The 19,320-nt window shown below is 43.8% G+C and overlaps 1 protein-coding gene across 5 annotated transcripts in view; it reads right to left on the bottom strand.

The window, feature by feature from the left end:
* Positions 1-1,337: 1,337 nt before the first annotated feature.
* The window catches only part of CREBBP (CREB binding protein), a 99,920-nt gene continuing 81,937 nt past the window's right edge, over positions 1,338-19,320 (bottom strand). For all 5 annotated transcript variants that reach the window (XM_064153409.1, XM_064153413.1, XM_064153410.1 and 2 more), the window contains 10 exons: positions 18,374-18,451; positions 17,812-17,879; positions 14,261-14,411; positions 13,340-13,486; positions 12,772-12,885; positions 12,201-12,366; positions 10,302-10,469; positions 6,553-6,714; positions 6,013-6,294; positions 1,338-3,869 (listed from right to left, as the gene is read on the bottom strand). In XM_064153409.1, coding sequence (XP_064009479.1) covers positions 1,701-3,869; positions 6,013-6,294; positions 6,553-6,714; positions 10,302-10,469; positions 12,201-12,366; positions 12,772-12,885; positions 13,340-13,486; positions 14,261-14,411; positions 17,812-17,879; positions 18,374-18,451 — 3,505 coding nt within the window. In that variant the 3' untranslated portion in view covers positions 1,338-1,700. The remainder of the gene's footprint in view (positions 3,870-6,012; positions 6,295-6,552; positions 6,715-10,301; positions 10,470-12,200; positions 12,367-12,771; positions 12,886-13,339; positions 13,487-14,260; positions 14,412-17,811; positions 17,880-18,373; positions 18,452-19,320) is intronic.

Genomic DNA, 19,320 nt, shown 5'->3' with positions numbered 1-19,320 from the left:
GTCGCTGCAGGAACGGTGCTGCTCCTAGGGCTGGTGTCCGGCTGGGTGTTCATTGCTATGTCTTACGAAGAACATGATCCAAAAAAATAGATAAATAAATTAAAAAAACCCAAAACCCCCAAACCAAAACAACCAACAACAACAAAAAAAAAAAAAAACCCCAAAAAAACCAAACCCAAACAATCCCACCCAAACAAACCAGGAAAAAAAAAAACCTTAAACATTCTTACATGGATTTTTTTTTTTTAAAAGAACAGAATACATGTTAAAAACTTCCGTAATTTATATCAATTTTAAGCAATACTTTATATACAATGGAAAAAAAAAACAAACAAAAACCCAAAGTAAAAGACATGCATAGTCCAAATACAATGTTGAAAACAGCATTTTTTCATAAACAAAAAAACCCCAAACACTAAGTGTTAATACCATGTACATGGATTCAAGAAGGACCACCCTTTTTGTTTCTTTTTTGTCTGTTGCACACAGTTTATTTAACAATATGATATTATAAGTAAGAAATGAGTTTGTCGGTTTGTGTTTATGTTGTTTTGTTGTTTTCTGGTTGGTTTGTTTTTACCATTCTATACAGTGATTGAATCTTCTTGGATTTGCTTTTTTTCTTCTCTTATTTATAGTAATTATAGAGCTTGCATGATTTACACTAAGAATTGCTTCTCCTCATTTCAAGTTTCACACAGAAGAAAGAAAGAAAAGAATGCTTCTTCTCTATTCAAATCAGCACGGCCTAAGAGTGATCATCCCTAGTTGTATTTTTTTTTCTTCTTTTTTTTTTTTTCCTTTTCATCTAAAAACCAGTTTGTTTTTTTTTTAAATCAGAGAAACAAAGCAACAATTTCTACATCTGCAAGACAAAGAGGGGGGTTGGCGCTGGCCAATGTGTGGTGATGTGTGCAAGAGTCACTTCCTATCCTCCCAAGGGGTAATACTTCAAACGTCTGCAGAGTTCACTATAGAAAAACAAATCTTCCAGCAACGTGGCAAAGTTGCTGGGGCTGACATTAGAAGGTTGCATTATTTCATTATTTCAGGAAACAGTTTCTGAATATTACTTTGTCTTTTTTTTTTTTGTCTTTTTTTTTTCTTCTTTTAAACGCAACTGTTTAAAGTCTTGAAAATACAAATAAAAAATATTGAATATAATGAAGTTGGTTTCCCCACACCTCCCGTAGCCCACCCCTCCCCATTAAAAAAACCAAAAAGACACCAACAAAAAAAAAAAAAAAGGAAAAAAAGGAAGACCAAAAAAACAACTCCCACAGAAGAGATATTTTTAACCGCCTGGCTTTAACAAAAAAATATATTCTTTGTATTGTTTGTTTTTTTTTTATTGTGGTTTTCTTTTTATTGTGGGGGTGTTTTTTCTTCTTTGTTTTTTTTTTCCTCCTTTTCTTCTTTTTTTTTTTTTCCTTTTCTTTGTTTGTGGTTTTTTTTTTTCCTTTTTGATTTTTTTTTTGTTGTGGGTTTTTTCTTTTTTTTTTGTTAAACAGCAATTCATTCTTCCACGGGTGGGAAGCAGCAGTTCCATCTAGGATTCAAAACAACCCAGATGTCTGAATTTTCAGTACAAAATGTCCAAGAACACGAAAAGGAACAACAATTGGGAAAAAAAAAGAAAGAAAAAGAAGAAATAAAACCCAAAAACAAACCCAAAAAATAAAAGTGATGCTCCCATAATGCTACAAACCCTCCACAAATTTTTCTAGCGTGTCCCCGGTGGTGTCACCGACCAGAGACAATTCGTTAGACAACGCACTCCTGCTGGGGGTGTTTAGTTGTGGAAGCATTGCACTCTGTTCGGGGTTGCCCAAGTGTCCCTGATCCATGGAGCTAGCCATAGTAACTGCAAGTCCTGGGTGGGGGGAACCAGTCTGGGGAGAGACGTGGTGCGGCGACGGCTGGGGCTGTATCCGGGGTGACGGGCTGGAATGTGGCGGCTGGGACTGGGGACGGGGAGACTGAACGGGTGCCGGGGAGCGCACCTGGTTGCTGAGGGAAGTGGCGATCTGCTGGCCCGGGAGATGAGACGCCTGCGCTTGTCCTGAGAGCATGTGCTGCTGTGGGCTCATGGGGTTGGGCTGCCCGGGGGACCCTATCTGCTGTTTCATCTGCTGCTGTTGCAGGATCCGTTGCTGCAGTGCTTGCTGGATGTTGGGGGTGCCATCGGCTCCCATGCCGGGCTGGCCCATCTGGTTCAGCTGTCCCATCTGAGCCATCTGTCCCATGGAACCCCCCTGTATCGAGAGGTGCTGCTGCATCCGCTGCTGCTGCATGGCCTGAGGGTACCCTCCCGGTCCTTGCGGCTGTTGGAACTGGTTGTGTCCCGCCATCCCTCCTGCCATGCCAGCCCCTCCTTGCTGCTGCTGCTGCTGCTGTTGCTGCTGCAGTAGCTGTCGCCGCAGGATCTCTCTGTACTGTGGGCTCATGTTGGCCATGCTCGGGTTGTGTCCGGGGTTCATGATGTTGATCGCTTGTCCCTGGGGGTTCATAGCTCCGATCCCTTGCTGCTGGGGAGGAACGCTGGGTCTCTGCACTCCTGCCTGCATCGCGTTCATGTTCTGCAGCCCTGTCTGGGCATGCATGCCCGGCTGCTGCATGCCGGTCTGTGGCTGCTGCATCCCAGGCTGGGGCTGGATGCCCGCCTGCGGCTGCATCCCAGGCTGGTTAGCCACGTATTTAGCTGTTCTTTGCTTTATAAAAGCTGCCATAAGCTGAGGATTGGATTTAAGGATATTAAGAACCTGCTGTTGCTGCTGCGGAGAACTGGGTGATTTCAAGGTCCTCAGTAAGTCCTGAAGTGCATTTGGGGGGATGCTGCGTGGTGGCTGCTGCACACCTGGCATCCTTGGTCCAGCCACGGCTTGTGGCGTGGCCATTGGCATGACTGGCCTGGCCATGCCTGGCTGCATCGGCTGCTGCTGCGGCATCGGGGGTGACTGCCACTGTCCTGGCTGCATGTTGGACATCACTGGCCCACCAACAGGGTTGGGCCGCGGTACATTCATGCTGACCTGCTGCATCTGGTTCACTGAACCCACCGACGGGTTTACTAGCCCTGGGCGGCCAGGAGGCAAACCATTATTGATGTTGTTGACCCTGTAGAGCTGCTGCTGCTGCTGGGCAGCTTCTCTCTCAATCTGCCGAGCCGCTTCCACAGCAGCTGGCGGAGGCTGAGACGGAGGTGGAGGCGCAGAGACCGGGTTTGCAGGTTTTCCTGTAGAAACAGTAGTAGGGGGCTGAGTTCTGGAGACGCTGGGGAAGCCAGCCGGTGACATACTTACGGGAGACGGCTGGGGCTGGGGAGGAGGCTGTGGTGTCTGTGGTGTACTTGGCTGCTGTGTGGGGGTACCAGGCGTTGCTGAGGTAGGAGAAGGCAAACTTTGCTGAGGCACGTTTCGGGTGTTCATGGTAGCCATCCTTCTGCGCATGAGCTGAGCCTGCTGCAGGCGATGCTGGATCTGCTGCTGGCGGAGTTTGTGTTTGATATTGAGACAGAATGGCACGGGGCATTTGTTCTCTTGGCAGTGTTTGGCGTGGTAGCAGCAAAGAGCTATGAGCTGTTTGCATACCGGACAGCCACCGTTGGTCTTGCGCTTGCAGCCCTTGGTGTGCTGGACAACCCGTTTCATCTTCTGGCAGGATGGCAAGGAGCAGTTTGCGTTGCGGCACTGACAGGCGTGGACAAGGGACTGAATGCAGCGCTGGATGCTCAGCCGGCGCGACTCCTGGGGGCTCTTTGACTGTTGCTCTCCTTGGCTGTTGCTCTCATCATCCAGACCCAGGCCCCATTTAACCATCTTGTGGTCATGGCTCTTAGTGTTGTAGCAGTTAATGCAGAGGTCGTAGTCCTGAAAGCGAAGAAAAACCCAGAGTTCAGCTGTCTACAAAGCACTTAACCAAACCAGCCAAAGAACAGAAGAGTGACAGTGGTGATGAGCAAGCCACTTTGGGTTTCAGGGGGTGCAAACACATGGAACAAATCCTAGAATGGGTTGGGTTGAAAGAGACCTTAAAGATCATCTAGTTCCAACCCCCCTGCCACAGGCAGGGAACGCTTGTTCAAGACCCCATCCCACCTGGTTTCAAACACTTCCAGGCTTAGAGTCTCCACAACTTCTCTAGGCAATCTGTTCCAGTGACTTGCCCCTTCATGGGGAAGAATTTCTTCCCTGTATCTAATTTGAAGATCCCCTCTTTTAGTTTAAAGCCATCAATCCACTGCACATCCTAGTGAAAAACTCCCTCTCCAGGTTTCTCACAAACTCTGAACACTGGGTATTTCAGAGCACTGTAAGACCACCAGCAGGTCTCCCTGGAGCCTCCTCTTCTCCAGGCTGAACAACCCCAACTCTCTCAGCCTGGCCTCACAGCAGGAGGCTTCCACCCTCCTATCATTTCTGTGGCCTCCTCTGGCCCTGCTCCAACTTGTCCAAGTCTCTCCTCTGCTGAGGACTCCTAAGCTAGCCCCAACACCAAAGGTGTGGGGGGTCTCAGCAGAGCAAAGAGGCAGACTATTTTGTAAAATCACTAGAGTGACCTCTAAATGAAGCAGAAGTTCATGCTCAGACAGACACTCACCTGAAAACTGGCTCACTCCCCAGCTATTCGCTGCCCTGTCCTTTTTTGCTGAAGAAAGGACACTTCCTTACATAGAACTAATCAGAAGAAACCTAAGGCTGTACCTCCTTCCACCACTTCTATCCCCTAATGCGCAGGATCCATTTCCTGCAGCCTTCCTCAAGAAACCCTGGTCAATGCTCTTCTCATAGGGATTAATTAAGACTCTTCTACCAGATACCTGGCAATAACTTACAGTGTGAAAAACAGCCTGCACTTATTTTTTTTCTTCCTCTTGCGTTCAGCTACAGCCAGAGGTCATCACAAGCCCTCTGGAGGCCAAATTCTCCTCAAGTCGACCAGTATAACTCCATGCATAATTGCTCTCTAACACAGTTCAGTGGAAGTGATCCATACTGGTCATTAGCAGTATTGAGCCAGGTTAGGAAGCAATTAGTTAATGTGATCTGAAGGGCAAGGAACCACTAATGCTGGGCCAAAGGGACGATGAAGAGGAGTTGTGGTAGCTTTTTTCCTCAGCTCTGTGGCAGCCTGGACACACCTGGCTGCACTCCTGACAGCATGAATAAAGCAGAATGAAAGCTGCCTGGCAGAAATACACTAACTCCTCTCATGGACATCTATTTTATGTGGATGAGACAGTGCTCTGCAAATTCAGATGAGGCTGATGCCATCACACTCTACCACCTAGCCCTAAAGAAGTTCTTCAAAGTTAAGTTAAACACTTGGTCTGTGCAGAGGAGCCACACCGAGATGAATGATGCAGCAGAAGCCATTCCACAGAATCACAGAATCCCAGCATGGTGGGGCTGGAAGGGACCTCTGGAGATCATCCAATCCAGCCCCCTGCTAAAAGCAGGGCCACCTGCAGCAGCTTGCCCAAAATGACAATGTCCATCTAAGTTCGGAATCTCTCCAGAGGAGACTTCACAACCTCTCCAGGCAGCCTGCTCCAGGGCTCCAGCACCCTCATACCAAACAAGTTTCTCCTCCTGCTCAGACGGAACCTCCTAGGTTCCAGTTTGTGGCCACTGCCCCTAGTCCTGTCAGTGGGCACTACTGACAAGAGTATGACCCCATCCTCTTGCTGCCCAGCCTTTTGCTCTTGCTGAGCATTGATGAGATCCCCTCTGGGACTGGTCTTCTCAATAGCCCCAAGGCTCTCACACCCTTTCCTTCTCAGAGATGCTCCAGGCCCTCAGCATCTTTGTAGCTCTCAGAGTACTGAGAGGTCTCCATGTTAAGGAAATAGACACTTCTTTCAGAAGAAGAGGCAGTCACCTTCCCTTAAGGCCTGGCAGCACTTCCATTAAGACAGGCTTCATTTGGAGGAACTTTGGGCAACAAAAAAAGAAAATTCAAGCTTGGCTGCAGGGCAAGAGGGCACAAAAGATTCTGGTGACAGACACCTACCTCACAGACAGTGCAATGCCACCTTGTTTCCACATGATGTTTGCACTCATTGCACGTGTAGACAAAGCGATCCTGCCCTTGGGTGTGCAGTTCCACCAGCATGCAGAGCGTGGACCACTTGGACCGGCGGAGTGAGGAGAACTCCCAGTGCTTGTCTCTGGCTAAGGTGAGGAAGGCATCTCGCCCATCCATCAGATCACAGCTAAGTAATGGATCAGGGTCCACAATGGGAGGCAGAGTGTTAATAACAGGCCCAGCATGTAAATGAATCACAAAAAAGACCTGCAGATAAATGAGGGGAACAAATAAACATCAAAGAGGTTAGATAATCTTGCAGGAGAGCGCCCGTGGCCTGTTGCAGTACTGGGGTTCTACAAAGGTTATCTAATTAACTTAGTTTAAGCTAATCTCTTCCACTGTGCTGTTACACAATAGGAAAAGATGCCAGTGTAATCACAAGCTTTGCTCCTCTTGATTTTTCAGCTCTGAACTTCATCCTGCCTGGATTTACAGGAATAAAACCTTGTGTTCAGGCAGTACCTCTTTATGCTTCTCCATAGTGGCATACAGCTTCTGGGACAGATCATTGGACACGTTTGGCATGCTGGGTTTCTTCTTGTTAGCTCTGCTGATGCTGCTCTTATTCTTGTTGGTTTTTTTGTTGTTCTTCTTCTTGGCATTTTTGCTGTCTCCCTGGCTTCCCTGCAATGAAGGCAGTGGAGGAAAAGATGTTACACTGTGTAGAGCCCTCTCCTATTCACTGCAGCTGAAAGGAAACACCCCAGCTGGCACCAACAGAGCTTGGTTCCAGCTCCTGCAAAACACTGTGTTAAATATAGCCCACCTTCCAGGAAAAAGCCAAAGCCAAACTGGCAGGAAAATTCAAACACTGTTTAAAAATAGATTTTTCAAGTCTGCATAGGCATTAAATAATAATAATGACAACAATCATTCCTTTTTCATGCTTGTTTTTCTCCTCTTTCAACACTGCACTTCAACCTCTGCTGTTTGCTTTACAAGCTCTTGCTGGTACTTGATAGTAAAATGAGTTACAAATAAGATGGACTTTAAAAAACTATCCAGAAGTGCAATATTTGGCTTTCTGGTGCATCCAGGGTTTCACATCCTTGCATGAGGTCTTATGTGATGTTGGTTCATTTGTTCTCATTGAGTTAAACCTGAGCGAGTCACAGAGAAGAACAGGCAGGATTCAAAGCTAACAAAATACATTCTTCTTCATCCTGAAGACTTACAGCTGCTTATGAAATGACAACAACAACAAAAAAAATCTGCCCCCCAACCTTCACTTGTGCCCAAATTACAACAACACAGACCACAGTGACCATCCACTGAGTGTGAGAAGCGAGTAAAGAGAGCAAAAAATAGCAGATGATGCTATTTGGATGACCTGAGAAAACAGAAATAACTTTCAGACTTCTTGTGTCCTTTAAAAAGAGAAGCCCAAGCCCTCAGCAGGGAGCTCAGCACTCTAGAGCAGAACCCCTCTCTAGCTGCCAGAACAGTGGTTAGCACAACATCCAAAATAAGCTGCTGAAATACTCCAATATATGTTTTGATGTACACATGCCCAAGACAGCTGGGTGAACGCTATGTACAAGCACATACAGGATTTATTTATCTACAACCACATTTACTCAAAGAAAACCAAAATGTTCCACCTGAAGAGAGCAATTCTCTATGTGGGCTGTAGCCATGCTTCCATGCTGTTAATTGGGCTGGGATAGGAATTCCCTGCCCAGTCCTGGGGTTTCTGTAACTAATTTTATGGCCCTTTGGACCAAATCTATTTGGAAATTAAAATGACACTGGTTTACAGGAAAGCAGACAGAGCTCTAAGTGATTTGAAGGTGTTCAGAAATAAGCTACTATATGTTCCTACTTTGCTTTCTTCACCCCAACATTTTCTCACACCCTGCTGGAAGTCAAGGATGCCCTCATTTGCCTATGTGCTCCACGGTATCACAGAACTATGGAATCATTAGGGCTGGAAAAGACCTCCAAGATCAGAGTCCAACCATTAACCCAGCACTGCCAGGTCACCACTCAAACATGTCCCTTCAGCACCACATCTACACATCTTTGAAACTGCTCTAGAGATGAGGACTCCACCACTGGTCTGGGCAGTCTGGGCCAGACCTTGACAACCCTTTTGGGGAAGAAATTGTCTCTCCTGTCCAACCTAAATCTCCCCTGAAGCAACATGAGTTTGTTTTGTCTTATCTTGTTGTTTGTTATCTGGGAGAGGAGACCAATCCCAACTTTGCTCCAACCTCCTTTCATGGAGCTATAAAATCCAAGATTTTAACATGAAACACCACAAGGAAGAACAGACAAACTTAGCTACTGGCATAAGTTTTCTTTCTACTCCATTTTCTTATACTTGGTCAATTCTACAAAGTTATTTGGAAGTGTTTTAAGAAGCTGTGAGGTTGTTTCTGCACTGCTGTTTTTGACAGCATCTCACACAGCCAGGCAGGTTTGCCAGAGATGCCAACTACATCTCTGAGTTAGTGACTGAGCCTTGTCCCTTCAGAAACATCTTATAGAATCATAGAATAAACCAGGTTGGAAGAGACCTCCAAGATCATCCAGTCCAACCTAGCACCCAGCCCTAGCCAGTCTAACTAGACCATGGCACTAAGTGCCTCATCCAGTCTTTTCTTGAACACCTCCAGGGACGGTGCCTCCACCACCTCCCTGGGCAGCCCATTCCAATGCCAATCACTCTCTCTGTGAAGAACTTCCTCCTAACATCTAGCCTCTGAGTATTTACCACTTCTTTGGACTCCATTTAGGTCATACAGCACATGATGACTTTTAAGCAGATTTCTCTCCATATATAGTTTAGGTCTAAGAACTTCAGAAAAGGCAGACAGATTCAGCACCACCTCAAAACAAACCAAGGTGTAATAACTGAGATCCCCATTACTGGGCACAGTTTCCACCATAAAGCGACACAAGTTCAGGTGGCTGCATTGAAGAAATTCTTATGCTTTTAATTTCACTCCTTTTCCGGAGCAAAGACAACACTGCTGCACTGTTTGTTGAATTTTCAGATGTCACCTTCAGTGAGCTGGATGCAGATTTTGTTCCCTTGGTACCTCCAGTGACACCAATGGCATTAAGTCGCAACACAAGGATGCCAACAGCTAAGGCTGCACCCTCTCACTTTAGGAACAGCACTGGTCTGAGTTTATGGTGACCTCTTTAGGGCTTTTGAACACACCTTTTACCCCCATCTTAGAAGCAAAGGTTTCTGCTGGTGTCTTCACCGGAAGGGCAGGTTCTGATTTATTGACAGTGATAGTCATAGCAGAAAAGGACTGCACCTGCAATCTCAAACCTTCTCTTTCAATTACTTTCATTGATGTTATGTTTGTTGAAGTATTTCGGTATGGAAAGTTAAATTCAGAAGGAGCAAGGTGAAAACTATTAACTTCATGAGTTCCATAACACACATAGTAACAAACTCTATTGGCTTTGAAGGAGCTGCTAAGGTTTAATAAGAAGGAAACTTCTGACATAGCAAAATTGATGGATTAAGGTCCATCACTGCACCTCCACCACACAGAATACACACTGTATGCAAATTGTCATGGCATGGAAGCTGAATGCAGATTTTTCCCAGTTAAAGCTTTTGGTTCCACCTCAATCTTCCAGACTACTACACCTTGTTTTCAAAACACCTAGCTGCAAATCACAAGCAGAAGTAGTAAGGGCATTTACAGATGAAAATCAAGACAGGAATAAAAATGAATAATGAAATTCTGTCCAGAACCTTGTAAAAAAGTCAAGTTATTGGGGTTGTTTTGTTGTTTTTTATACAGAGAGAGAATGCCGCTGAAGAAGCATCTACATCAGGGTTGACATTTCACATTGATGCAAAGCCTGAAATAAATACTTTCAAATTTCAGCCTCCTGCTGTCACAAACAGCTGCAAAATGGAGCATCTTTCAAAATGCAAACACTGAGGTGATTTGTGACGGTATGATCCAAAAGCCAAGTAACTGCAAGCAAGCAGAGCAATCATCATGTAATCCAAAAGCAGCCTCACACATTCCTCTGAGAAAAGAGATGCTGAACTGACAGAACTGACTTATGATTCTGTTAAAGTAACAAGCCACTGGTCTGTTTGTTACCTGAGAAGCAAACCAGGAGTGCAATTAAAGGAGCCCCGACGTGCATGACCTTCTCTAGTCTGCTGGATGTGAGTGCTCTAATTTATTAAGCTCTGTGAGCGAGAAGCAGAGGATTGGATTTTAACTCACCTCTGTTGTTTCACTGGCTGCAGTACTTTCTTCCTTCTTTCTTTCCTCTTCCTCTTGCTCCAGCTCCTTAATGCTTTCTTCCAGCACATTAGGCCAGAAATCACCTTCAAAGTAAGGCAGCTCCTTGGCACTTGTCAGCCTGTCCTCAGTTGCTTGTTTGAAGATGTCCTGTTGGGAATAAACCAAGAGCACTAAGAGATACGAGAACCGGACACAATCCAGTACTACCCTGACTACACCTCACAATCCTGCCTGTCAGGCCTATTTTTCTGGGTGCAGCCCAAAACTGGCCTGGCAATGCTGGTAACTGCCCAACCCCTGCCTCCTATTAGACAGACAGCTCTGAGGCCCTCCTGAACCTCTATGACACGATCAGTTCACGCTCTTGACATGATGGGAGAGACTAATATACCCTTGGAGAATACAACAAACCATCCCTGGTCATGACACCAATTAAAACCAAAGCTTACACCACTCAGCTTTTCCTGCACTGCTCCTGGATAAGAGCAGGAACTGCTCTAGTGACAGCAAGGATGTCCTTCCCCTTACAAATCCAAAGCCTGTAAGCAGTGAGAGTGCACACCTGGGCTGTGATGATAGGTGTAACAGGCCTGACAACTGCAAGAGTTGCTGAAGGCAACATTCAACTTCTGCACACAGTAATATCGAAGTCTGGTGGTGGCAGAGGGACTATGCACAGCCTGAGTCCTTCAATGACCACTGGCTGAAGCTCTGTGGACCACCTAGCCACAAAGTCTGGGGACCACTAAGAGGAACAGGTACTTTATCTAGAGTTGTTCTGGAGGTGTGTTTTCAGATGCATGCCACTTAACAACCACACCTCAGACTCTCCAGATTTCCTCTTCAGACTCATTTCAAAGCCACCCCATTAGGAGGCACAGATTTCCAGTTTTGCTACACCAGATCAGATGACAGCCTTTCTATATGCCGTTCTGTTCCACACATTTAGTAGCTGTCACTGGCAATCAAAACATACGTTTTTTCCCCAGCACTGTCACTACCATTAAGAAATGGTAAATTTCAGCATGTAAGGAGGCAAACACTGCCTTTACCTTTATTGCCTTGCGTGTGTGATATTCTCCAATTATAAAAATCACCCTTTTTCTCCCCAAGTGAAGCAGCTGTCTTACAAATATGGTTTTTTTTTCCCTAGTGGAGTTCAGCATTCCACCTGTTCCTCCAGAACCACCAGAAGCATAAACCTTAAGAAGCCACAGACTTTCTTGCCTTGAAGACTGCAGTGACAGACCAGTATATGAAGGTAGGTTCCTGCACACTTAAAGCAGAAATCAAACCCAAGAACTTTCAGTCTGAAAGGAAGAACCTCCAGAAGCTCTCCAAAAATGAAGACACTAGGTGAGAATAATCATGGAATCACAGACTGGTTTGGGTTGGATGGGACCTCTAGATGTCACCTAGTCCAGCCTCCCCCCTGCAGACAGCAGGGATATCTGCAACTACAACAGGCTGCTCAGAGCCTCAAACAACTTGATCTGCAATGGTGCCAGGGATAGGGCATCTAACACCTCACTGGGCAAACTGTGCCAGTGTGTCACCACCCTTTGCTTATTAAAAGTTCTCCTTCTCTCCAGTCCACATCTCCCTCTTAGTTCAAACCCATTACCCTTGTCCTGTCACAACAGGCCTTGCTAAAAAAGTCTGTCCCCATCTTTCTGATCAGCCCCATTAAGTCCTGAAAAGCCACCAAAAGGTCTCTCTAGAGTCTTCTCTTCTCCATGCTCAACAACCCCAACTCTCACAACTGTAAAAAACCCTCCTTGTACAACACTACCACAGTTTCACGCTTGAAAACCAGCATTAGCCACCTTCAAATGAAAAGCCCCCACAAATTAACTCCAGAAGTAAAAAGGAGCAAACCTTGTAGTCATGAATGATTCTCTCAGCAAATGCCTTATCCAGCATCTTCTTATACCACTCTTGCAAACGTTTGGGTTTGGGTATTTTCTGATCAGGTGGATGGCAGTGAAAAATATAATCATCTCCTTCACTTGGAGGACAGGCCCAGATGTGTCCTGTCACATACCTGTGTTTCACATACGAGAAATAAAACCTCTTAGCCATGCTGATTGCCATCTTACAATCAACTCGTGGAAACTCAAGACACAAATTCACACCTCTGGTTTTGATTTTCCTTTTTTCTGTTCTTTTAACTGAGACAGGAGTCTCTCTTTATACAAGAGATGAGAAAAGGTCTGGGATATAAAGGTTAAACAAGTGAACTTCTTATAAAAGAGAATGATCTGTGTTGTCAGTTTAAGAATCTTAAGAATCGAAATAACCACCTTAGCAATAAAATCCAACTGTTCTCTCTGCTGCAGCAGGGACACGTGTTCTACAGACCTCAGAAAGGGCAGAAAGAAAGAGACTACCCCAAGTGACTACTCGTGTCCTGGATAAGCCAAAAAGGCTTTCCAAAGTCCTCACTTACCCAAGTTTCTTCACATACTCCAAGTATCCGATGAGGATTTCATGATAAACTGCAGTGCGCAGACAGCGGGGGCGGAAGAAGTGAATACTATCTAGGTAGGATATGTACACACGCCTGTGGGGGTGAAGAAGGAGAGAGAATCAGGTGTGGCTGCACCTGTGGTCTAGTGAGAGCTGACTTATATTCCAGAAACATAAACAGCCACGATGAACAAAGGAAAACTAGTAATGACAGTTGGACTCGGTCATCTTGGAGGTGTTTTCCAACCAAAACACTTCTGTAACATTATTTAATGCATATTGAAACATCTTAACACGGTATAAACAGTTCTCAGAAGCAAAAGCTGTGCAAACAGCAAGAGACAAAACTAAACACAAACATTTTCAACATTTTGGTTGTGATATTTGTTTTCCTCTTTGAAGTCATCTGCAGTCTTAGAGTAGGAAACAGAAATGGACAGTGCCACAGAACTGGAAAGTGTCTCCCAGTCTCCTGTATTTGAGAAAGTGAGCAGTGACTGCAGGAAGAGGTTCTCTGCAGGCAGCAGCAGCACAGAGCTGAAGAGTACCTGGTGTTTGGTGGGGGGCAGTCCGAGCCATACTCCTGGACATGCATACCGAAGAAGCACACATCCACTCCATCAATCTCCTCAAAGGCAAACAGAGCTTTGGTACGGTAAGGGAAGGACTCTGACATCTCACCAGAATCCACAAATCTGCAGGGAACAGGGGAAAAACCAACAACGAGGCAATTATTAAACCAGTGTTCTACCAGAACAAAGAAATTCCTTCAAACTTATTTTTAACTCATTAGAAACATTAATGCAGGAGTTAAACAGGTGCAGGTCAGAGCTGTGTTAAAAGAGGGAGTTCTGTTACTAGAAAACTCATGGAAGAAATTTCCACAGAGTCAACACATGGCTGAACAGGCAAGCGCTGAGCATGAGAGCATCCTCAGAAACCACAAGGCTTTAAATATGCTGCAGAGTAGAAAACCTGGAGCATTCCAATGATGTCACATAAACAATGACTGTATGAATTAAAGCCAAAAGACTTAATAGAATAAAGCTTCTAAGCTTTTAATTTACAATGAAGCAAATTAAGGAGTGACTTCTGAAACCCAAAGTGATTTATAATAACACAACAAAAAGATGGAACAGAATCTCAGCAACTGTTCTGAACTGCAGTATGGATTCTGTAATGCTAACCAAAACGTGGTCAGAATATCTCAAGATTTAGTAATGCCAAGTCATAGTGTAATAACCAAACCCATAAAGTGTCCAGTGTCCCCCAACCAGGCAAAATACAACTGTCACCACCTCTGAGTCCATTTACTAAGTCCATTTATTCCATAAGCTCCCTAGCTTTCAAATATGGAGAAGGGATCAAGGTGCAAATAGGCATTTTCGTGATATTTAGGCAGTGAGACTTCAAAACAACAATAAAAACAAAAGAATCAGGATGTATGCATTGTCATCAACAGGACAAACCTGGATTTCATTCCTGGTTTCACTTCCACTGTCTTATCTGAACTTGCTACTACTCTGACAAAGACCTCTCCAGCTTCAGGATGATTCTGGCGCCGCAGAAACTTATTTACTCGATCTTCCAAATGGTTTCCTAAGCGTGTAGTCTGTAACCCTAGAAATGAAGGGGGAGAAAAGACAACAGAATTGTGAATACTGGAGAAACCACTGTGAAGTTCAGGGTGTTACCATGCTTTTGGGGTCTTTCATAGAATGGTTTGGGTCAGAAGACGCAAAGATCTAGCTCCAACCTCACTGACATGGGCAGAGACACTTCCTACTAGGCCTGGTTGCTCAAGGCCTTATCCAGCCTGGCCCTGAACACTTCCACACTTGGGAGCCTCTTCAATTGAACTGAGCAGCCTGTTCCGGTGCCTTAACACAGTCATGGGGAAGAATTTCTTCCTAGTGTCTAATTTAAATTGAGCTTCTTCTAATCTGAAGCCATCGCCTCTCATCCTGTCACTCCATGCCTCTGAAAAGTCTCTCTCTGGCCCTTCTGTTGCCCCCTTGAAGTCCTGGAAAGGCTTTCCCACTTGAAGCAGGATTCTTTCCCTTTGTTTCACCTCCATATGAAAATTTAGTATTTTTATTTATGCAGCCAAAAATGAAGAAAGCCAAATCCAATCCTGTTCTCATTCAGACCCTGTGTGTTCATACCTTTCTGTAGAAACAAAGCCCACTGCAGTGGGGAAATGCCATGGTGAGGGACCTAACAGAGAAGGGTTTACATAGCAGCTTTAAATTTGCAGGCTTATTTTATGAACGCTGCAAATGTTTTCTACTAACAAAACCACTCTCTGGCCCTCTGACAGCGATGACATCACTTTATAGATCTGGCACAGTGCCACACCTTTTCAAGCAAAGCAAAGCAAATCAACAGAAATGAAAAGCCTTTTGACTTCAATGGAGATTTCATTGCTTTTTCTCTTCTCTCTTTTTCAAGAGAGCTTTTAGATTGAACAGTTACAGTAATCTGCACATAAAGCTTAAACAGTTCTTGCACAGTGATAGAGGTCTTGAAAAGTTCAAGTCCGTGTATTGTCCAGATCTCCTCTCTTGGTCCCTTACAGTTACAATCAGCTTTAATGGAGAAAGCTGTTTGCAGGTCTGCAGGATGTGATGGTCTTCAAATAAATCCACAGCAAATTACAGAAATTAAGATGAAGATTCTGGTTTAAATTAAGAAAACACAAGTAGCACGCTGCTGTGATTTGGAGATTTAGGACTATTTCTCTTAGCCTGCTCTACTTATTTAACCAACCAGTATTTCTACTTAATTTTTATGCTCTGTCTTTATGGTGCAATCTACAGATGTTCATTTTACTAAAATCTAGTTAGTTTTCAGCTCTCCATTGCTTCACTTTTCAGATGTTATTTGGCTACAGACACAAGGCTGTTGGTTCTTCCTTCTGAGCTCGCACACAGAACACTGCAGTGAAATATCACAGATTCATAGAATACTTTGGGTTGAAAGGGACCTTAAGGATCACCTAGTTCCTATCTACCAGCCATGAGCAGGAATACCTTCCACTAGATCAGGTTGCTCAAGGCCCTCAGATTTATTTTAGACTCCAAAACTGAGGAAAAAAAATATACACACTCAACAGAAGACCTCACTTTCTAAGTGATTTACATACTTTACACTCTTGGTTTACATCTTTTAGTCTGTCCTCTGTCCAGTGAGATTCCGTGGTCACAACCAGCACAACACAGACTAAAAATAATTTACTTGGGAACCAGTTACTAAATTCAAAGGCAGGTTAAAGCAAAAATAAATTCTGTTCTTAAATAACTGCAGTACACTGGCCTTTCCCAGCCCAATACAACGTATTGAGCTTTCCATATATAACAGCAGGGAGCCGGTTTTAAATGAAATGCACAGAATTACAGGAAAATTCACAAATACTTTCTGAAGAAACTCTTTTGGCTCATTGATCTGTCCACAGAAACAGGGGGGGGAAAGAGAGACAGCTAAGTTGGTACATTTTTAGAGAAACATTGTAGTTAACTCAGCTGCCTTGTTGTGTTTTCACTTTATCATCTTTCCCATGCTAAGCAACTAAAGGGTGTCTGCTTCCTGGGGCAGGACTCAAACATCATGAGAAAAAGAGAGTCAGACATTAGAGAAAGGAGAAGAAAAAGGGGATGAATGGAAAGGGGGGGGGAAAGCAGCTTTATTTCCCTGTCCAGATCCCCAAGGAACAGAATTGTTACCTTGAATTAAATGTCTGCTTACTCTAAGTAACGTCACAGAGCAACTCAGGCACCAAGGAAATGGAGCACTTCTTTACGCTCACTTACATCAGTATATGCTGACTTCACAGCAGACAACAGAAAAGACATCTGTTTAAAATGCTTATCTAAACTGACACTTTTATGTCATCATTTTATTAATGTTCTCTTACAATCTTAATCTGTCTTTAATGAGGCTAATTTTAATCTTTTTAACAATACCACCCTGCATGCGTCAGGTTACTCCAGAGACCTCGCTGATTACTGGAACCTGATGTGTCTCATGCAGCATTACCATCCTCAAATTATCCCCCTTCATATCTCTTATTATGCAATCAACCACACACGAAGCTATCAAGAAGTTACATTTAAAGCAAAACCACTCCTCTAATACACTTTGGAAAATTCAGGCTTGCAAAGTCACAGTGTGACAGAACTTTCAAGTTCTAGAGAAGAACAAAGGAGGAATTAAATGTGCCTGCAAGTTCCAGTTGTTCAAGTGTCTGAACCACCCTCTTGGCTTCTACATTCAACTTGATGCCACTGACAAGGCTAGCCCCAACTCTCCCCCTCTAAAGTGTGTATGAGTAAAAGTAATCAAACTGTTCTCTGATATTACATGCAAATAACACCTGCAAAAGGTTTGCTAAGGGACTGAGCCAACTTGACCTGGCAGGTTTTGGCACTCTCTTTGGTGCATGTTTCAACAAGCTCATGACAATGGTTACTTCCAAGTAATCCTACACATGTTGTGCAGTTGGTTACTGATGCCATCAGACAGTTCTACACCACAGGCTGCTCTAGAGGCAAGAAAAGCTCTTCAAACACATGAGTACTTGGCACTACCTCAGTACACCTGAAATGAAGTACAACTTGTTACTACACGTTATTTGAAGGGCATAGAGGTGACAGTAATTTACTACAGCTTCAATGCTACATGGAAACATGTCTAAATATAGCCAGTAAAGTGCACACAGCTTTGAGTCTCCTGCTCTGTTCCTCCCCATCCCCTTTTTTTTCTTTCTGAATCTTAGAAATTAAAGCAGAGGTGCCAGATACCTCAAGCAGCACTAAGACTGACCACAAACACATCAAGAGCAGGTCTTTAAAATGCTGATTAAAATTCTGACAGCTGCTAAAGCCCTGGGCTGCACTACTCCCCATTTTGCAAGTGTACTGGACTGTCTGTCAGGACAAGAGAAAATCTCAATCAAAAAGCTATTAGGGGGTGACAGGGAGAGGATGGAAGTGGAAGATAAAGGAATAAATATCAAACTCACTTTTAGCGCTGAATTTGTTTTCTTTACGCGTTCTACCAGTTTTCTTCAGACAATTATCACAGACAAACCTATTGAGGACAACAACAAAAAAGAGCCAAAAACTCAGGATCAATCTATTATTGATTATCTTAATCCCAATGTGAACCCATCATTTGAAATAAAGTACAACACGTTTTCCTCTGGATCTGAACAGCTCGTATCTTTCTGTTTCTGAGGGATTTAAAAGCCTTTAGGAGGTGGTTTAATTCTGCCAAGAAGTTACACCTGCATTTGTGTTTCGCAGTACACAAACTTAACTCCAACCAGCTCCCATTGTCTAGCAGTTAGAAAGAAACCACAGAAATCTGCATGTATGAACAAGTTGGTTTCATGCACATTTTCATCTGAATATACTGAAATGAGAGCCCAAACACCAAAAAAAAAGTATTTTTGTTTAAAAAGGCTTTGTCCTTTTGTACTCTTATTAAAAGGCAGTGACTGCGTATTAGAGGCAGAAAGTCTTAATTACATAAACTGCATCAGTCCTACTGTACAAGGGGTAAAGAGCCAGCAAACATCTTACCCAGAAGGCCAAATAATATCATAATGTAATACACAAATCTGGTGCATCTTCCGACCACACTCTTTGCAGTCCACAAACCTGAAAAGAAAAAAATTGCTGCTGATCACTTCTGTTGTTAGACAAGGCATTGCCCAGAATTCAGTCAGAAAAGGGCTTTCCAACCCTCTGCTAAGAATTGAATCAACTCCAGTGGTCCAATTTCTGTCAGCTAAAAAAAAAACTATAATAGCTTCAGATATGCATCTACCAATCTCATGTGCAAATAAGATAAAAAAAGGTGTGTAATTTACTAGTTTAAAAATAAGAAATGGGCTTTTGAGCATGACTTTTAATGGCTCATCTTTGTCCTTTTATACATAGAGCTCTGAGTCTTCAAAGAATTCTACACAACAGTACCTCTGCGGATTTCATTTTCAATTGTTGCCACAATCACACACTAAATAGTTGCTCAACTTAGTGTAAAGGTAAAAACGAGTCATTTGTGAATCACCGTGCCAAGAAAACATGTATTGGTTTGTCTTTGCCTGCATGGGTCTGCTAAAGGCTTTTTTTGGGGTCAAAACTCCTTTTTTTTTTTTTTTTTGATGGGAAAACTGTTAGAAATCAGGACTACAATGTTGGTTATGGAGCCAAATGTAAACTGATGATACAGCCTAGCACCTTTAAAGGTCTGTTGGAGAAGCTCTGTCTGGTATTTGCAAAGATGAGAAAAGGAATCAAAATGTACTACTTATCAAACTGTCAGAGAACAAAGTAGAAGGAAGAAAAGTCTTGTTTCAGCTAGGGACAGCAGGAATGGCAGCACAGCACTACTAAAGAAGTGTTCAGCTTGGCTGTTACTGAGCTTCTGAGGGTAATATGTGGAAAAAAAGATGCTCTTCGAGTGGACTGAACACTCACTTGGAGAGAAAGTGGTGTTTTGGAAGCCTATCTAAACCAGAAGAGGG

This window comes from Pogoniulus pusillus, chromosome 13 (assembly GCF_015220805.1).
Source record: "Pogoniulus pusillus isolate bPogPus1 chromosome 13, bPogPus1.pri, whole genome shotgun sequence".
In the NCBI taxonomy this organism is placed as follows: domain Eukaryota; kingdom Metazoa; phylum Chordata; class Aves; order Piciformes; family Lybiidae; genus Pogoniulus; species Pogoniulus pusillus.
The sequence above is the reverse complement of the archived record's forward strand: the minus strand, read 5'-3'. Positions and strand labels throughout refer to the sequence as shown.